The following is an 18,501-nucleotide window of genomic DNA, read 5'->3' as shown; positions in this document are numbered from 1 at the left end:
TATTTATCTAAGGTTTTATGGCTCTTGAAATAACTTATCAAATTAATTTCTGGAGCTATACTTCAACTAATTTTCAGGATTACCAGTGAAAGTACCAGTTTCATCCATCTTCAGCAAAATTGTATAGAATTGTTGGGGAATTTTTAAAAGTAATTTTGTGTATAAAAATCCAATTGTTCTGTTTAAATTGTATTTTTAAATATTTGTAAGAATCTTCTAATATCTTGATTTAATTGGCAAAATGCAACCTACAAATTATATTAGAACACAGCCATGCCCTTGTTTTTAAGTATTATCTACGGCTGCTTTCAAGCTACAGAGTCAGTGCTGAGTACTCATTACAGAGACCTTAGGGCAGTGGTTCTCAACCTTCCTAATGCCGTGACCCTTTAATAAGTTCCTCATGTTGTGGTGACCCCCAATTTCATTGTTACAAATTGAACATAATTAAAGCATAGTGATTAGTCACAAAAACAATATGTAATTATATATGTGTTTTCCGATGGTCTTAGGCGACCCCTGTGAAAGGGTCGTTCGACCCCCAAAGGGGTCGAGACTCACAGGTTGAGAACCGCTGCCTTAGGGCCTCAAAGCCTGCACCCGGAAGGGCCACATAATGTCGTGGTGAGATTCTACCGTATTATGGTAGAAATGAAGTAGAAAGTAGAAACAAACTCTTGAATGTGAAATTCAAACTATCGTGATTCTCCTAGCTACACAATTCATATTCTCTGCCGAGGAGTTTTAAATAGAACTGTGCTCATGAACCAACATATGAGCTACAAATAGAGAAAATCATATCTAACAGGTTTAATTCAGGGGAAATAAAGCTAAGAGTTGGGAACCCAGGCAGCATAAAGAAAGGAAAAGAAGGAACATAAGGAAGTCCTAAATCACAAAGGGATGTTATTATTAATAATAGTAATAGTCATGAAATTCACATTTATAAGAGCCAACTTACTCCTCATTTTAAATCCTAAACTTCATAAGCTCCCAAGATTATCACTTGTTGATGTATTAAATGCATCCATTTAAATTATCCATCCGTCCCCAGCTATTGAGTGTGTGTGGCCCAGGCACTGGGCTGGTTCCTGGGTGTAAAACATGGTTCTCGCCCTCTAAGAATTCTCAGCCTGATATAGAAGACAGTGATGTAAACAAAATCATGGCAATGGTGTTTGATAGATGCACAATAGAAGTAGATCATTTGAAATTAACTTAAAAATATGTCCATTTGATCTGTTTTCAAGCAATCATTCTCTTATATAAGTATGAAACCCCTAAAACCTAAGTAAAAACTAAGAGAGTAAGCTGATCTTGGCAAACTGTCAGAAATCTCAGAGGAGGTCCCTGTTTGAGGTCAGATTCCTCAGGGACTCGGGTGCACCTGATTTATTGAGGGCATGTGGGCAGGAGAAGGGGAGTGAGGGGCTAAGAGAGGGCAGGGAGGGACGGGAGAAGGATGTGGTCTCTAACGTGTAGCTGCAGCCTGATCCCCAGGGAGCTCTGGACCACAAATCACACCAGGGAACTGGTTCCACCCAGAGGCAAAGTGGTGGGCCTGTGTGTGCCGAAGTCATCGCTACAGGCTCACCACCCCTCCCCTGGCCCCCAGTGAGTGCAGTGACTCCTGGACAAGGTGGCGGACTCCAGTTTTCTGGAGAAGAGGATAGCTGTGAGCCTTTAGCAGTTAACGCCATGGCAGCTGTCAGGCAGGAAGATCTGCGCAGGGCACAGTGCCCCCACAGTCCCTGACCCAGGATGCCCAGTAGGAGAAAATGGTTGCGCGTTGTATGATTACAGACTAAGGCAGTAGTTTCTCTCTTTTTTTAAAAAATATATTTTACAGAGAGGAAGGAGAGAGATAGAGAGTTAGAAACATCGATGAGAGAGAAACATCGATCAGCTGCCTCCTGCACACCCCCTCCTGGTGATGTGCCCGCAACCAAGGTACATGCCCTTGACTGGAATCGAACCTGGGACCCTTCAGTCTGCAGGCCAACTGAGCCAAACCGGTTACGGCAAGGCAGTGGTTTCCACACCATGGTAACACTATGGAATACCCATAATTTCTTATTACAAGTAGCCTAGTTCACAGTCTTTTAAATCTAAGACAAATTTATTAGCAAGTTTAAAATATAGTAATAAGGACCCTAAAAAGATACAGGCTCACTTATTTTCTTTGCCATTGATCAATAAATGAAAATATATAGTTGAAGTCTTCTTAAATAAGATGAAAATCATAAAATATTTAGTCATAAGCAATTTAAAGAACTGAATTCAGTCCCTTTTTAACTATTACTCTCATATATGGACCTGATTTTTTTATAACTGGAATCTGAACAGTGAACATGTCTTCTTTTCTCGTTATTTTAAAAGCTTGGTCTTCTTCCCCAAATCGACGCATTGGAGGATTCCTACAGCAAGCAGGGTGCAGATGGACATCAGCTGCACTCCTGTGTTGAAATTGCCTCAGAACCAGGAGCTCAGGAGCTCCCTGGTGCATGTGAAAGGCTTACAGTGAGCATGTCCGCCAGGCTACACAATGGGGCAGTGGGTGAGTATCCCCGAGTAGGCTCTCCTGAAGCACTGCTACTTGTGAAAATGCTTTTTGGAACATGAGTGAATCAACTTAATTTATTTTAGCATCTATTCCAAACAACCAATCTTGCCCGATAAGATACACAGAGCAATCTACTGATGTGTTGGAATCAGAATGTGCAGTATAGGAACTGTATAGAAAGAGGAGCCTTGCAGTAGTAGCATTAAGATGCCAGATTGCAGGAACAATAGTCCTAAAAGTGTATTCCTTTAGAATCCTAGAATTTGGGGTCTGAAATGAACTCTAAACAACTTCTTTCATCCCCAAACCGTCACTGAATAAATGAGACCATTAGGGTCTAAAAACATTTCTTGCCCATTGCACTAAGTTTAGAGCAGGTTTCTCACCCTCACTAGTTTCCAAATTTTGGCCTGGATAATGCCTTGTTGGGGTGGGGCGGGCGGGGGTTGAGGTCTGTCCTGTGTATTATAAGATGTTTAGCAATATCCCTATCATCAACCTACCTGATACCAGTAGCACCCTTACCCTGGTTGTGACATCCGAAAATGTCTGCGAACTGTGACATATGTCCCTTGGGGGCAAAATCCCCCCCAGTGGAGAGCTACTGCTATAAAGTGACAGCTACAGTGAGACCCTGGTCTTCCTAAGTTCCAGGCATTTGTTTTTTAAAAAATATGTTTTTATTGATTTCAGAGAGAGGAAGGGAGAGGGACAGAGGGATAGAAACATCAATGATGAGTGAGACTCATTGACTGGCTGTCTCCTGCATGCCCCTTACTGGGGATCAAGCCCGTAACCCAGGCATGTGCCTTGACTGGGAGTTGAACCGTGACCTCCTGGTTCATAGGTTGGTGCTCAACCACTGACCCATACTGGCCAGGCCCAGGCAAATGCTTTTTCTTTCATACTGAAGGGCTACGTCTTCAGGCTGTCCATAATCTCATGAAAAGTATGGAATAAGAAAATTCAAAGGTGTAGTCCAGCACCAACACAGATCATCGGGAATTGAAGTAATAATAATATCAATAATAATAACTAGCCGAAACCGGTTTGGCTCAGTGGATGGGGCGTCGGCCTGCGGACTGAAAGGTCCCAGGTTCGATTCCGGTCAAGGGCATGTACCTGGGTTGCAGGCACATCCCCAGTGGGAGGTGTGTAGGAGGCAGCTGGTTGATGTTTCTCTCTCATCAATGTTTCTAACTCTCTATCTCTCTCCCTTCCTCTCTGTAAAAAATCAATAAAATATATTAAAAAATAAATAAATAAAATAATAATAATAATAACTAAATTGGAACAATTAGTGACTAAAACAATTTATTTTAAGCCTTTCATTAACTTGAGTAATGTTTATTGTTGTTATATTTAAGTAATGTTTATTGAGCATTTATTAGATGCCAAACACTGTTCTAAGTACTTCATAAACATTATTACCTTTAATCCGTATAATCCTACATTATCCCCCTTTCACAGAGAAGGGATTAAGGCCTAGAGAGGTGCATGAAAGAGAGGAAAACCAAAGCCACTAGGAGCATGAGGTGCTTTTCGGCCACTTCCTTCACCTCTAACATCCTTCTTTCGTTGCCTGCAGCCTGCCAGTGTCACCCCCAGGGCTCGGTCGGGACCGGCTGCAGCCCGCTTGGAGGCCAGTGCCCGTGTAAGCCTCACGTGGCCGGGCGCCGCTGTGACAGGTGCTCACCAGGAAGCTACGGTCTGGGGCATCACGGCTGTCACTGTAGGTAACAGAAAACAGAGACGCTCTTGTTCACAACCTCGGAGTTTCGAAGGGAGGAAAATTGATGTGTGGAGTCTAAAAGGGGAGCAGAGTGGGAACTGACTACATTACTCAGGCTGTCTATGTAGATAAAATGTGTGGAAATTTTGTTCTACCATCCTTCTTCTAACCATTCACTGGGCACTGAGTGTGCAGAGCTCCGTAAGGAAATGTGAGTGATGAGAAAACCATGGTTCATGCTTCTGGGAGTTTGCAGTCTGTATCAAAGAGGGGGTAGTCCAGGTAGGCTGTGGGACACCGTGAAGGGAGTTGGCTGTGCAAACCCAGCTGTGTGATTGGGTCCGTCAGCCAGTGGCTGGAAAGGCTAAAACAATGATGAGATTGGGAAGTTGAGAAAGGGGCCAACACTGCCACCAGGATATGACGCTTCCTGATGCTGGGGTTGCAAAGATCTGAACTCATTTTATAATCTGCGAATTAGTAAGGACTTGGGTGGGGCGTCACCAACAGTAGTGAATTCAGTTATCCCACATGTCAACGTATGTAGTTCTCTATTCTTCGATGTAAACCATTAGTGAAATACTGTTCCCCTCAGAAACCTGCCTTAGGAACCATGAAAACCACCAGGTACATGAATTCTCCTTTCAGGGAGGGAAACATCTTGTCAGTCACGATTCAGAGAGATGGCACACCTTCCTGGTCATTGCCTGTCCAGCAAACTGCCCATAAGACAGCTTGGGTCCATCACCACCTTTTTTTTAAATTTTTTAAATTGATTTTAGAGAGGAAGGGAGAGGGATAGAGAGATAGAAATATCAATATGAGAGAGAATCATTGATCTGCTGCCTCCTGCATGCCGGCTACTGGGGATGGAGCTCGAAACCCAGGCATGTGCCCTGATGGGAAATCAAAACTTGACCTCCTGGTTCATTGGTCGACACTCCACCATTGAGCCATGCCAGCTGGATCATCACTGCTCTTTTTTCCCTTTTCTTTAAAAAAATGAATTGCTTGCGATACACAAAGGAATATATATTTTTTCCATGTAGCACCCTGTAAACCAAACAGGCATCACAATTTTTTATAGGAAAGATCAGCTTGAGTAATTCAACAATTTAACAGAAAAGGGTTGAGCCTTTACTATCTTGTCCAGGAAAAAAAAAAAAGCCTGACAGTTTTGAGAGGGGTGTCTTATATTTTTTATAGTCTTAAAGTTTGACTCCCAAGATATATGGAAGTTCAAGTCATTAAAAGCACATTACTTGGCTGAGGCTTTTTTCTGGTTCAGGGAGCACTGCCTCCCCACCCCCACCCCGACCTCCACCCTTTTAGAAAAAAAAAAAGCACATTACTTGTTCAGTTCCTCTGTAGAAACAACATTTATCAAACCCAGTTGTTCACAGCTTACTGTTTGTTGAATGAATTGGTGAATTGTTATTTAACCAACAGTCACCTGGTGCTTGCTCTATGCCAGGCTCTGCTCTAGGCAATTTAGGGACTCCCTCTATCCACCTTGATTGGAGTGAGCTGGTAAGTTAGGGACTGCAAAATCAGGCCCGTACCTCTTTCACCAGCATACCATTGCCCCCCACCCCACCATGTTCTCTTTGCTTTATCTAGTGTGTCACTGCCACCCTCAAGGCTCAACAAGCGCCGTGTGTGACCAAATAACCGGACGGTGCCCCTGCCAGGAAGCGGTGGCTGGCCGCAGCTGTGACGGGTGCCTGCAGGGCTATTTTGGATTTCCCAACTGTCGCCCCTGCCTCTGTAATTCGTTTGCTGAGCTTTGTGATCCAGAAACAGGATCATGCTTCAATTGTGGGGGGTTTACAACTGGAAGAAACTGTGAAAGGTATGGAATTCGTATGTACTTTTATTTTTTTATTTTTTTTTAAATATATTTTTATTGATTTCAGAGAGGAAGGGGCAGGGAGAGAGAGATAGAAACATCAGTGATGACACAATCATTGATCGGCTGCCTCCTACACACCCCACATTGAAGATCGAGCCTGCAACCCGGGCATGTGCCCTGATCAGGTATCTAACCTTGACCTCCTGGTTCTTAGGTCAACAACGCTCAACCGCTGAGCCATGCTGGCTGGGCTGGACTTTTATTTTTAAAATTTTCTTTTGTTCTGATCTCACAACACTCTCCAAAAAGGCCACTGTGTAGAAACTAACAGTATTGAAGTGTGGAATGGTTGTTCTGGGTGGGAAGATAATGTCATTCCGTCGTCCTTCAAAATTTTGTTATAAACCAGACAGTGTCTGATTAAATTAATAACAGGCATTTGCCTGGCAACATGCTTTTTATATTCCTGAAATAAGACATGTAAATTGAGTGCTATTATATGGAGCTTAATGACTATACCATGGGACTTTCAACAGCAAAAAATCCCCATGCAGAGCAAATAAGCATCTTCTTAAAAAATGAGTTTTTGGAGCTGCACGGTCCTAATGCATAGCAAATGCACACTGGCTAACATGTAAGCTTTTCCTGGGAACATTTTGGTGAAAATAAATTGCCTTGACAGATGCATCGATGGTTACTATGGAAATCCTTCTTCAGGACAGCCCTGCCGTCCTTGCCCATGTCCAGATGTTCCCTCGAGCAATCAGTACTTTGCCCATTCCTGTTATCGGAATCCCTGGAACTCAGATGTAATCTGCAATTGTGCTCAAGGTTATGCAGGTAGGCAGGAGGCTTTATGGTGGTTGTTTTGCTTCTATTTCACACGGCTATCTGAAAAGTAATCACATATTAATAATTTATCTACCTTGACCAAATGAATGTTGCAGGATATAAGTTAATGGTAAGAAGACACAATGTGGTAAATTGCTGCTTTATAAACAAAGAATTTGAATGATTCAAAAACCAATGACTATTTAAAACTCATCCCACTGAGCTATAAATGTTAATGCTGTTCTGGAAAACTAACTGACCAAATGAGTTTAAATTAAATTAATTTATTTAAAATAAAATCATCACATGTTAAGATATATATGTGATAAAATAAATATATGTGATATAAATTACATATAACATGAGCAATTAAAAAGTAAAAATAATAATAATAACGAATTCAATGCTTTCTTTGTATAATTCTGACCAATCAATTTGGCTGGCATTTCACAGATACAAATAATTTTTCCAGAAGTCTGGAAGCACTGATTTGGGCATGGAATGGAGATTGCATAAGTTAATTCAATATTTCTATCTGTTGCTCAAAAATTTTATTTTGCATAGATTAAGCATGAGTGTAAACATGTTATGTAAACAAGGAAGAAAACTTACAAAGTCCACTTGATTTAATCACACTTAGAAATATGGTGCTCATATTTTCTTCAGTGATAATTACCATAATTAATTATTTACATGGATAATATTTGTATTATCCATGTAAATAATTAATAACTTACATGGATAATATTTTTATTATCCCTATGGTTACACATCTCTTGTTAATTGCCTTTTCTCTTATAGTCTCTTCTCCCTATACATTTTGGCTTGGTTGACCATTTTTTAAAATATGTATATTTTTTATTGATTTCAGAGAGGGAGGGAGAGAGAGAGAAACATTAATGATGAGGATCATTGATTGGCTGCCTCCTGCATGCCCTCTACTGGGGATCGAGCGCACAACCCAGGCATGTGCCCTTGACTGGAATCGAACCCGGGACCCTTCAGTCCGCAGGCCGATGCTCTATCCACTGAGCCAAACCGCCATGGCTTGGTTGGCCATTTTTTAAGAACTGAGCCCATGGTTGGGCTCCCAGAGCATTTCTAAATGGGATGAACCAAAACGTGGTTCGGACACCTAAACAAGTGCAGTTGCCTCATGGTTGGAAGGGCAAAGAGTGTCGGAGAGAAGGGATGGTTTCTCCGTGCAGTGCTCAGTAAGAACAGCCTCTTGGGCTCATACATCGAGGAAACTACTCTCAGCCATCTTCACTGCTAGACACATGTCTCAGGCTGCTGCTGTTTCACCTCCAGGCCCGGATAGGGTGGGCCCTGCGGAGAGGAAGGGCTGACATGAACTTTGGGCCTGGGGTACACTGTTGTGACCCTGGTTCTATAAGGATCCAGGGGTCCTGTGCCCACAACGCTTAGGTTTTAAGAAAGACTAGAATCCATTCTTCCCCAAAGACGGTTTAGCCCTGGATAATCATTTTACCCTCCGAATGAATAATAGGCTAAAATGAATGTTTTGTTTTAAATTAGGACACTTTTCCTTATTCATCCTCAATGTGTGACCTCTCATGATCTCTAGAGGTGCCCAATTATTCTCTATTTATACCAACTCCATCCCCCCTCACACACACACACACACACACACACACACCCCTCTGTCACCTCATTCCCTTTCTCTCTCTCCGTCTTTCAGGTAAGCAGTGTGAAGAATGCTCTGCTGGTTTCTATGGAAATCCCAGAATTTCTGGAGCACCTTGCCGGCCATGTGCCTGCAACAACAACATTGATGCCACTGACCCAGAGGCCTGCAGCCGAGTAACAGGGGAGTGCCTGAAATGTCTGCACAACACTCAGGGGCCCAGCTGCCAGCTTTGCAAACCGGGTCACTTTGGATCAGCCCTCAATCAAACCTGCACAAGTAAGCCTGCAAGGCTCCCGGGGGGGGGGGGGGGGGGGGGGGGGGTGGCAGCAGAGCGGCAGCTCACGAGTGTTGTAGCAGCTCTCCCATGCCCGTTTCAGCTAGGCCAGGGGTGTCAGCACCCCCTGGGTGGTGGGCTGGGGCACTGAACTCATCAGCAGAAATGGGTGCAGCTATCATGTACTCACTGGTGTCATGAGTTTGCCTTTTCTGACTGTGGCTCTAGTGCAGTGGTTCTCAACCTTGGCTTCACATTAGAACCACCTGGGAATCTTTTTAAAATCCTGATTTCTGGGCCTCATCCTCCAGAAATTCCGTTTCTTTGTTATGGGGTGAGGCCACAACATTAGTAACAAAGAAACGGAATTTCTGGGAGATGAGGCCCAGAAATCAGGATTTTAAAAAGATTCCCAGGTGATTCTAATGTGCAGCCAAGGTTGAGAACCACTTCTCTAGTGGATTTTTAGCATTATTCCTCGGAGTATGGTTCAATGTTCACTGAGCCAGAGTCATCTAGGGGTGGGGATGAGGCATTAAAATGCAAATTCCTGAGCTGTACCTCAGACCCATGGAATTGACGCTCTGGAAGTGAGACCCACAAATATGCATTGTGACAAGCTCATCAAGTGACTTTAATTGTATAAATATGAGAATCATTGATGTAGACGAGGACATAGGTTTAATTCTAGGATAAAGAAAGAGAAGAAATAAATTGCTCCTTTTTAGGAGATATCAGTTGGGTGATATTTCTGTTCACCCAATTCAGTAAACCATTTGGTTTCAGACCTTTCACATAAATGGAACTTTGGTGCATGTCATAAGGGAAAAGGTGAGACTTGCAGTCTTTCTCACGGTCTACTGTGTGAGCTCTTCGAACATAGTAGGCACAACCAGATGAAACTGCTGTTCTGGGAGATCAACAACAGTTGAATGGGTTCAACCTACTTAATTCTTTGATAAATTCTGTACTGTTGTAAGGTATTGAGCCCTTTGGAGAAATGACACATTCCTCCATGTTTGCGTGGGTTGTTGACAGCCATTGTTTTCACTGAATTTACCTCCTGTTCTCTCAGGATGCTCCTGTCATCCTTCTGGCGTGAATACCTCTGAGTGTCCCCCTAGTCGGGGAGCTTGCATTTGTGACCCAGACTCTGGCGCATGCCCCTGTCTGCCCCACGTCACAGGGCGGACCTGTGACCATTGCGCTGATGGATACTGGAACCTCATCCCTGGCAGGGGATGCCAACCATGTGACTGTGACCCCCGGACCTCTCATGGCAGCCACTGTGACCAGGCAAGATACTTTAAAGTTACTAAGCTCCTCTTGTCTATTTCCTGCCCCCTTTCTAGAATCAGCCATTTCTTCAGGGGGTGTTGTTTCCTTTTGTTGGAGAATGGTACTAGAAACCAAGATCTGGGCACCAGATGACCATGTCTGTTTTATGGGCTCCCCTCCACTCCTCACACCCGCAACCGCCAAACATGGAACAAATTGGTAGATCGCCACATGACGGCTTGGCTTCCTAATTCATGAGGAACTCCTAATGTTCATGACATCACTCTCTGGCATGCTTCTTAGGCCTTTTGGGAAGCATATTTGTAGCAGCTCAACCAAGAGTGCAGTTCAGTCATGGAGACTGAGGGAAGCCTGAGAAGCTGAAAGTCAGATGGCGCTGGTTTAACCCAACAGCGCCTGACAGCAAGAAGATTTGGGGTTGTCTGACCCAAAGGGAATGCCTAGGGGAAGGCTGCTCTTCACAGTGAGAAAACACTTTCACTCGAGCACAGAGGACACATATGAATGTTTAGATCCTCAGCTGTTTAAACAACTGTGCTAAATGTCGCTCTCTCAGCCAGTCGGCGGTCCCCAGGGCGTTCTTGCAGAGAGATCCAAACGTGCCGTCCAGTATTTTCATCCACAGTTTAAGACGGAGCTGGAAAAGCAGGCTTATCAGATTTGTGGATATTGCAAAGTTGTAAGCGAATGTGATAAAGACAGAACAAGAGACAAGATATCCTAACAGGCTGCCTTATTGTCTGGAAACCAGATGAGATATTAAGAGGATACAAGTCAAGTTTTGCAATTGTGTTTTTAAAATTTGCATAACTATTGGGTGGGAGTAATACCTTGGCACCAGCTCATGCAAAAAAACATTTGAGGATTTTCATTGTGTGCTTCAAGTGAGCCAGCTGTGTGGATGGGCTATTAAGGAGGCGATGCCCATTCAGGCTAGAGTTGGGGGGGGGGGGCCATACCCAGGTTCAGGGCAGTCATTGTCCCACTGTCCTCTCTACGAGCCAAACGGCTTCATGAGCACAGTTGTCATTTCTGAATGCCACATTTTAAACATTATATTAGCAACCTAATATGTGTCCAAAAGAAGACAACCAGGATAGTGGAACAGAACCATGCTACTCTCTGGCGAAGGCTTGAAGGAATTAGGGGTGCTCAGCCTGAAGAAGAGCAGCAAACGCAAGTTGCGGATGACTATCTATAGCTGGGAAGAGGGCTGTAAGAGGAAAGAGGGAGGCTGCCAGTTTTGTGCAACCCATTCAAGAGCCCTCAGAACGATGGGGCACGCTACAAGGAGCAGATTATACAGCAGTGTCATAAAGCATTGCCCAACAACCAAGGACAACCAGCAATATGACAGCCTTCATGAGCAACAAGGGCCCCTTACCTCTCTACATTTGAACAGAAGCTAGTGGTTACTCCAAAGATGGGTAGCAACGTAGTCGATGCCGTCACTCTTGTAATCATGCTTCGTATTCACTAGAAGATACCGGTAGAGGTGTTGTTGAAGCAGATTTGGTCAAGTATAACCGAGGGCCACTCGACTAGTGATTTGCTTCTATGTTTTTTTCTTGTTAATTTTGCAACCTCCTCGGTTTTCAAAAAAGCTGCTCAAGAATCCAGTGGGGATGGTACAAAAAAATTCAACCCTCTTCCCCAAACAATTAAATAACTATTATTAAATGATCACATTTCAAGTGCAAAAAAAAAAAAAAAAATGTTTGTTGAGCAAAACACGGGCCCATTTGGGAGAAACTCCATCGGACATTCCTTCATGGAAACATTATTTGCCAAATGAATTGATGAATGTTAGTCCAGGCCTTTAGCCTCTCTGTGTTTTGGGGAAGCTCCCATAACTGTAGGGGAAAAGAATGTGGCCCGTTTCCCATGATGTGCTTTGTTTTCATGTACATCTGTGTATGTTTCCCAGTTTGGGGCCACCTGTCCTTGAACAGCTGGAAGCAGGCGGTATAGTCAAGCGCCCTCAGCCAAAACATATTGACTCCTGATCCTTGGTATTGTCGGGGGTGGTGGCTGGCCGTGGGAACCATCCCTCCTCTGACTTTGCACAGCTGTATGTTCTAAATCACTGGAGGGAAAACTGTTTTGTAGTAAATGCATTTTTTTTAGATCAGAAAGCTTGTCAATTCCTCACCCATGAATGTTCTCACAGGTTACAGGCCAGTGTCCGTGTAAATTAGGCTACAGTGGGAAAAGCTGCAGTGAGTGCCAGGAAAATTATTATAGTGATCCACTCGGGCGATGCAGTCGTAAGTATTGCTATTTCTAAAAACATGAGTACAGTCAACTGGGTCCTACCTCAAGCATGCTATGGAACCAACTGACATTCCAGCTCCTTTATTTTCTAGAAAACTCCAAAAGTTTAATTCCAGTTTTGAAAATAATATTTTTTGTAGCCCTATAAAAGAAGATTTTCTTCTTCTGTACTAAACCTTTAGGCTGTATGAAATATTAGCCTAGATTCAAACTTGTAGCCTATCTTAACATTCCTCAAAGTCATTAAAATGGAACAGGCCTGTGAGATCACAACTTGTAGCCAATTTTCTGCTAGTTGGAAGCATGTTGACAAAAGCAGCTACTCTGGAGTGAATTGCAGGCTGGGAGACGGCTCAGAGGAGGCCAGCAGAGACTTCCTCAACGTGGCTCTCACTCACTCATTGACTCTACAACACACCAGAGTGCCTACTGAGAGCTCTAGGAAGTGAACAGGGAAGACAAGGCCCCGACCTCATGGAGCTTGTGTTCTAGTGCCTCTCCTGCCATGCCTCAGCACTCGCAGGACTTAGAGATGTGCGTCCAATAGAACTTCCTGCAGAGATGGAAGTGGTCTACGTCTGCGCCGTCCGGTACAGGAGCCACTAGCCATGCGTAGCTGTTGCGCATTTGCAATGTGGCCAGTGAGAAAAATAATGGTTTATTTTATTGAATTTGTTTAAATCTCTCAATAGCCCCATGTGGTTAATAGCTACCATATTGGACAGGACAGATTTAATGTCTGGATTAGGTCCTAGGAGAAAGGATTTTTTGCATCTCTATTTAAAGTCAGCTTCCAAAAAGAAATCAATCCAAAGAAATAACAGATGTGATGGGCTTATCATCATGTCGCCTCTACTCATATTGTAACTCTTTCCTCCTTTCCATTCTTTCATAAATGTGCTTTTGCGACAAAAAAAAAAAAAAAAAAAAAAAGCCTGCATTTTCTTGTCCCACTCAAATATATAGTCTGAATAGTTTTCCCCAGTCCCATGCAGTTTTCTAAGTGGAATTACTACTTTAAAAACCAGGGAGAAATTTTGGTTCTTGGAAAATCTGTCTTCCAGAGTGCCTTTCCTTGTGTCCCTTTAATATTTCAATAATCTCATTTTATAAAAATGCTTTCATCTCTTATAGAGGAAACTTTGCAAGCGGTCAACTAAAGCCACAGACCCCACTAAAGCTCCTGGAGAAGAACGGTTAGCGAGGGGGAACCTTGGCTTCCAGCTGGGGAGGTGACTTCGTGCCACCCCCTGGCCTCTGGACCAAAGCAAACCTGCCAGACAGATGTCTAGTTGAGGGGCCTAATACGTTCATCAGTTTTTATCTGTAATTGGCATTCCTTTATTCAAGCCGGCAAATTCATTTTTAAATCACTTGTTCCTTGCAGTTAGTCCGATTACATAGGCTAGTGATTCCCTGGCCTTTTGGAAATTGAAGTAACTTCAGTAACTCTCTCATCCTCCATCCTTAGGCTTAATAAAAAAAATTTAGTTAACTAAAGTGCTTGTAGCATAGGGTGTGTGTATTTTTTTTATTAAGACAAATTAAATTTATTTTTCTCCCTTTTTTAAAAATATTTTTTTATTGATTTCAGAGAGGAAGGGAGATATATAGATATATATATAGATATAGATATAGATATAGATATAGATATAGATATATATATCAAGGATGACAGAGAATCATTGATAGGCTGCCTCCTGCATGCCCCACACTGGGGATTGAACCCACAATCCGGGCATGTGTCTAGACATGTGCCCTGATGGGGAATCAAGCCATGAGCTCCTGGTTCATAGGTTGACATTCAACCACTGAGCCATGTTGCCAGTCTAATTTTCTCCCTTTTTTTAAAAAAAAAAACCACAACATTTTTAGAGCAATTTTAGGTTCACAGCAAAATTGAAAGGAAGGTACAGAGATTTCCCATATACTTTCTGCCCCCACAGATGCCAGCCTACCCCATGGTCAACATCCCCAAGAGAGTGGTTGTTATAATTGATGAACCTACATTGAAGCATTATAATCACCACAGTCCATAATTTACATTATGTCCACTCTTGACATTGTCCATTCTGTGCATTTAGACAAATGTATCCATCACTAGAGTGTCTTGCAGAGTATTTTCATTATCCTAAAATTCCCCCCATGCTCTGCCTATTCTGCCTACCCCCATCCCTAGCAACCATAAATCTTTTTATTGTCGCAATAGTTTTGCCTTTTCTAGATTGTCCTATAGTTGCAATCATACAGTAATTAGTCTTTTCAAATTGGCTTATTTCACTTAGCATTTAAGTTTCCTCCATATCTTTTCATGACTTGAAGCTCTTTAGTGTTTAACACTGGATAATATTTTTATTGTGTAATTTTACCACAGTTTATTTATCCATTCACCTACTGAAGGACATCCTGGTTACCTTCAAGTTTGGCAATTATGAATAAAGTTGCTATAAGCATTTGTGTGCAGATTTCTGTGTGGACAAAAGTTTTCAGCCCCTTTGAGTAAATACTAAGGAGTGATCCTCCACCCTTTTTTTGAGAATGGGAAGTTCTCCTTATGAAATGGAAGACAGCATAAGTCAGCACACCCAGACTGGATTACACTGAGAAAAGGTGTGGTTATGGGAATTCTTAGGGTCTTTGACATGCCTGAGTCACCCTTGTGGACACTAGCAGTAGTCACTAGTACACTGTCAACCATTAGATCCATGTTCCTCAGTGAAATAGGTAAAGAACTCACACACACTCACACTCACAGTAAAAAAATAAAAATAAATAAAAAACACCTAATTTTCCTATATAATAAAAGCCCAGCGACCAAAACAGTGGAACAACCAGAGACCAGAACTACCGGCCCCTTGCCCAGGCTGGCCCTACCCCCCAATGGGGACCCCCACCCAAATTGGGGGCATGGCCAGCCTGCAAACCACCTGCAACCCCTTGCCCCGGCTGGCCCTGACCCCCAGCGGGGACCCCCACCCTGATCCGGGGCCCCCATTAGGGCAGGCCAGCTGGCCCCCACCCATGCACCAGGCCTCTATCCTATATAATAAAAGGGTAATATGCAAATTGACCCTAACGGCGGAAGGACCAGAATGACCACTGGACCAGTCACTATGAGGTGCACTGATCACCTCTTGGTCCCTTTCCCTGGCCAGCAGGCTCCAATCGCCTGATGGCGAATGGGGAACCAGGGGCGGGGGGGGGGGGGGGGGGGGCGGGGGCGGCTGCGGGAAGCCAGGGAAGATGGCCCTGATCACAGCCAGGCCTAGGGACCAAACCCATGCACAGATTTCATGCACCAGGCATCTAGTTTCTATTAAAAACCATAAACTGATTCATTGGTGGAATGAAAAGGAGAATGCTGTATTTTAATGACCATTGCACAGATCTCTGAAATTTTAAATGTTCACCTTAGAAACGGGAGTTGGGGAGATTCTCAAGGTCTTTATTCTTGAGCGAGTTATAAGCAAAAGGCCGGGTATGACATCTCTGCTCCTTCTCTCTCTCTTTAGCATGTGACTGCAACAGGGAAGGCACCCAGAAGCCCATCTGTGACCGGGACACTGGCATGTGTCACTGCCGGGAAGGTGTCAGCGGCCCGCGGTGTGATCACTGCGCACGGGGTCACGGCCAGGAATTCCCTGCTTGTCTTCGGTGTCACTCATGCTTTGATCAATGGGACCACGCCATTTCTTTCCTCTCCAGCGCAGTGCAAGGGTTAATTAGGCTGGCTGCTAGCACGCAAGATAAAAGAGAGACCCTGCCTGTCTGTGAGGCTGACTTCAAAGGCCTTGGAGAGAACATATCTGAAATAGAAAGGATTTTAAAACATCCTGTTTTCTCATCTGGGGAGTTCTTAAAAGTCAAGGATTATCATGACTCTGTTCGGTAAGATTTGTGCTCAAGCAATAGATAGTGAAGTTCCTGATTTATCTTAACTTCTACTTTAACAGCCTTCAGTTTAAAAACGTACTTAAATGTGTGTTGACACTAGAGAAATAGGATAGTAAATCCAGTTAATAGTCAGACTGGTGATTATGTTTGTCTCTTTTTTAAAAATAATTTTTATTTTTAAATTACAGTTGACATATAATATTAATTTAGTTTCAGGTGTATAACACAGTGATTAGACACGTGTATAACTTATTAAGTGATCTAGTACCCATTTGACACCATACATAGTAATTACAATATTATTGACTATCTTACCTATACTGTACTTTACATCCCCATGATTCTGTAACTACCAATTTGTACTTCTTAATCTCTTCACCTTTTTCACACATACCCCAACCCTATTCTACGTGGCAACCATCAAAATGTCCTCTGTATGCTAGTAAGTCTGTTTCCAATCTGCATGTTTATTTATTTTGTTTTTCAGACTCCACATATAAGTGAAATCAAATGATATTTTTCTTTCTCCGTATCATGTATTTCACTCAGCACAACACCTTTTAGGTTCATCCATGTTGTTGCAGATGGCAAAATTTCATTTTTTTATGGCTGAGACATATTTCATTGTATATATGTACCACTTCTTCTTTATCCATTCATCTAATGGATACTTAGGTTGCTTCCATGTATTGGCTATTGTAAATAATGCTGCAATAAACATATGAATGCATATGTCTTTTCAATTTAGTGTTTTGGATTTCTTCAGATAAATACCCAGAAGTGGAATTGCTGGGTCATTGGCTGTCTCTTGTTATAGCCTTTGTTTTAAAGTCTATTTTGTCTGGTATAAATTTTGCTACCCCAACTTTTTTTCATTTTCATTTTCATTCAATATCCTTTTCCATCCCTTTTTTTTCAGTCTGTGTGTGTATTTCAATCTGAAGTGAATCTTTTGTAGACAACATATGTAAGGGTCTTGTTTTGTTATCCATTCAGCCATGGTATATCTTTTGATTGGAACATTTAATCCATTTACACTTAAAGTAGTTATTGTCATTTTATTATTCATATTTTTTATCTTTTCTTTTTCTTCTTCTTAAAGAAGACCCTTCATTATTTTTTACCAGAGACCTGGTCTACGAATTTGTGCATGGGTGGGGTCCAGCCAGCCCACCCTGATCGGGGCCAATTGGGCCAGGCTGGCCAGGGGGAGGGGCCCTGGGTAGTTGGCAGGCCAGCCCTGCCCCTGGCTGAACTCCTGGTTGAGGGGACAATTTGCATATTACCCTTTTATTCTATAGGACTAGAGGCTCAATGCACAAAATTCGTGCAAGAGTAGGCCTTCGCAGCCATGGCTGCCTTGATCCCTCCCTCGCAGCTGAGGCGGTTGCCTCCATTCTCCCTCATAGCCGCAGGCAGCTGCCTGGATCCCTCCCTTGCAGCCACAACTGCAGCCCTGGCTTCATCCCAGAAGGACATCAGGAAGGACGTCTGGTTTGATTAACATATTACACTTTTATTATTATAGATAATACTGTTTGGTGGTGATTAATTCCTTTAGTTTTCTTTTTGTCTTGGAAGCTCTTTTTATGTCCTTCAATTCTAAATTATAGCTTTGCTGGGTAAAGTAATCTTGGTTGGAGGTCCTTACTTTTCATTACTTCGAGTATTTCATGCCAGTCCCTTTTGGCCTACAAAATTTCTGTTGAAAAATCAGCTCACAGTCGTATGGGAGCTCTCTTGCAGGTAACGAACTGCTTTTCTCTTGCTGCTTTGTCTTTAACCTTTTGCGTTTTAATTATGATGTGTCTTGGTGTGGGCCTCTTTGGGTTCATCTTAGTTGCAGCATCAGAGAAGAAGGTGATGGCAAATGAAAACACACAAGGTACACTCACCAACAAGGAACCTCCTTGTCACCTGTGATCATTAAAAGTTAAGACCATGTACAGAAGTAGCACTAAAAGGAACCTTGCTGGAAGCAGATTTATTCTAAATGAAGAACCAATCTTTCCCCTAGGCTGGGCAGGGGTTGTGTGTTGAGAGCTGAATGTAGATTGGCTCTCTTAGACTGATTTAAATGAGCCATGTCTGAATACATGTTTTTGAAAACCCAAAGCAAAAGGGAGACAGA

At 42.9% G+C, this 18,501-nt stretch overlaps 1 protein-coding gene across 1 annotated transcript in view; it reads left to right on the top strand.

Moving 5' to 3' along the window:
- LAMB4 (laminin subunit beta 4) overlaps nt 1-18,501 on the top strand; it is an 89,473-nt gene that overhangs the window by 48,618 nt on the left and 22,354 nt on the right. The window contains exons 18-25 of the mRNA XM_070424671.1: nt 2,380-2,557; nt 4,152-4,295; nt 5,916-6,147; nt 6,830-6,987; nt 8,681-8,905; nt 9,979-10,199; nt 12,373-12,469; nt 15,989-16,364. Of these exons, the coding sequence (XP_070280772.1) occupies nt 2,380-2,557; nt 4,152-4,295; nt 5,916-6,147; nt 6,830-6,987; nt 8,681-8,905; nt 9,979-10,199; nt 12,373-12,469; nt 15,989-16,364 (1,631 nt within the window). The remainder of the gene's footprint in view (nt 1-2,379; nt 2,558-4,151; nt 4,296-5,915; nt 6,148-6,829; nt 6,988-8,680; nt 8,906-9,978; nt 10,200-12,372; nt 12,470-15,988; nt 16,365-18,501) is intronic.

The sequence above is a fragment of the Myotis yumanensis genome, unplaced genomic scaffold (genome assembly GCF_028538775.1).
Source record: "Myotis yumanensis isolate MYYU_CA2020_CCGP unplaced genomic scaffold, mMyoYum1.0.hap1 SCAF_9, whole genome shotgun sequence".
Taxonomy (NCBI): Eukaryota; Metazoa; Chordata; class Mammalia; order Chiroptera; family Vespertilionidae; genus Myotis; species Myotis yumanensis.
This window is presented reverse-complemented; position numbering and strand designations above follow the sequence as displayed.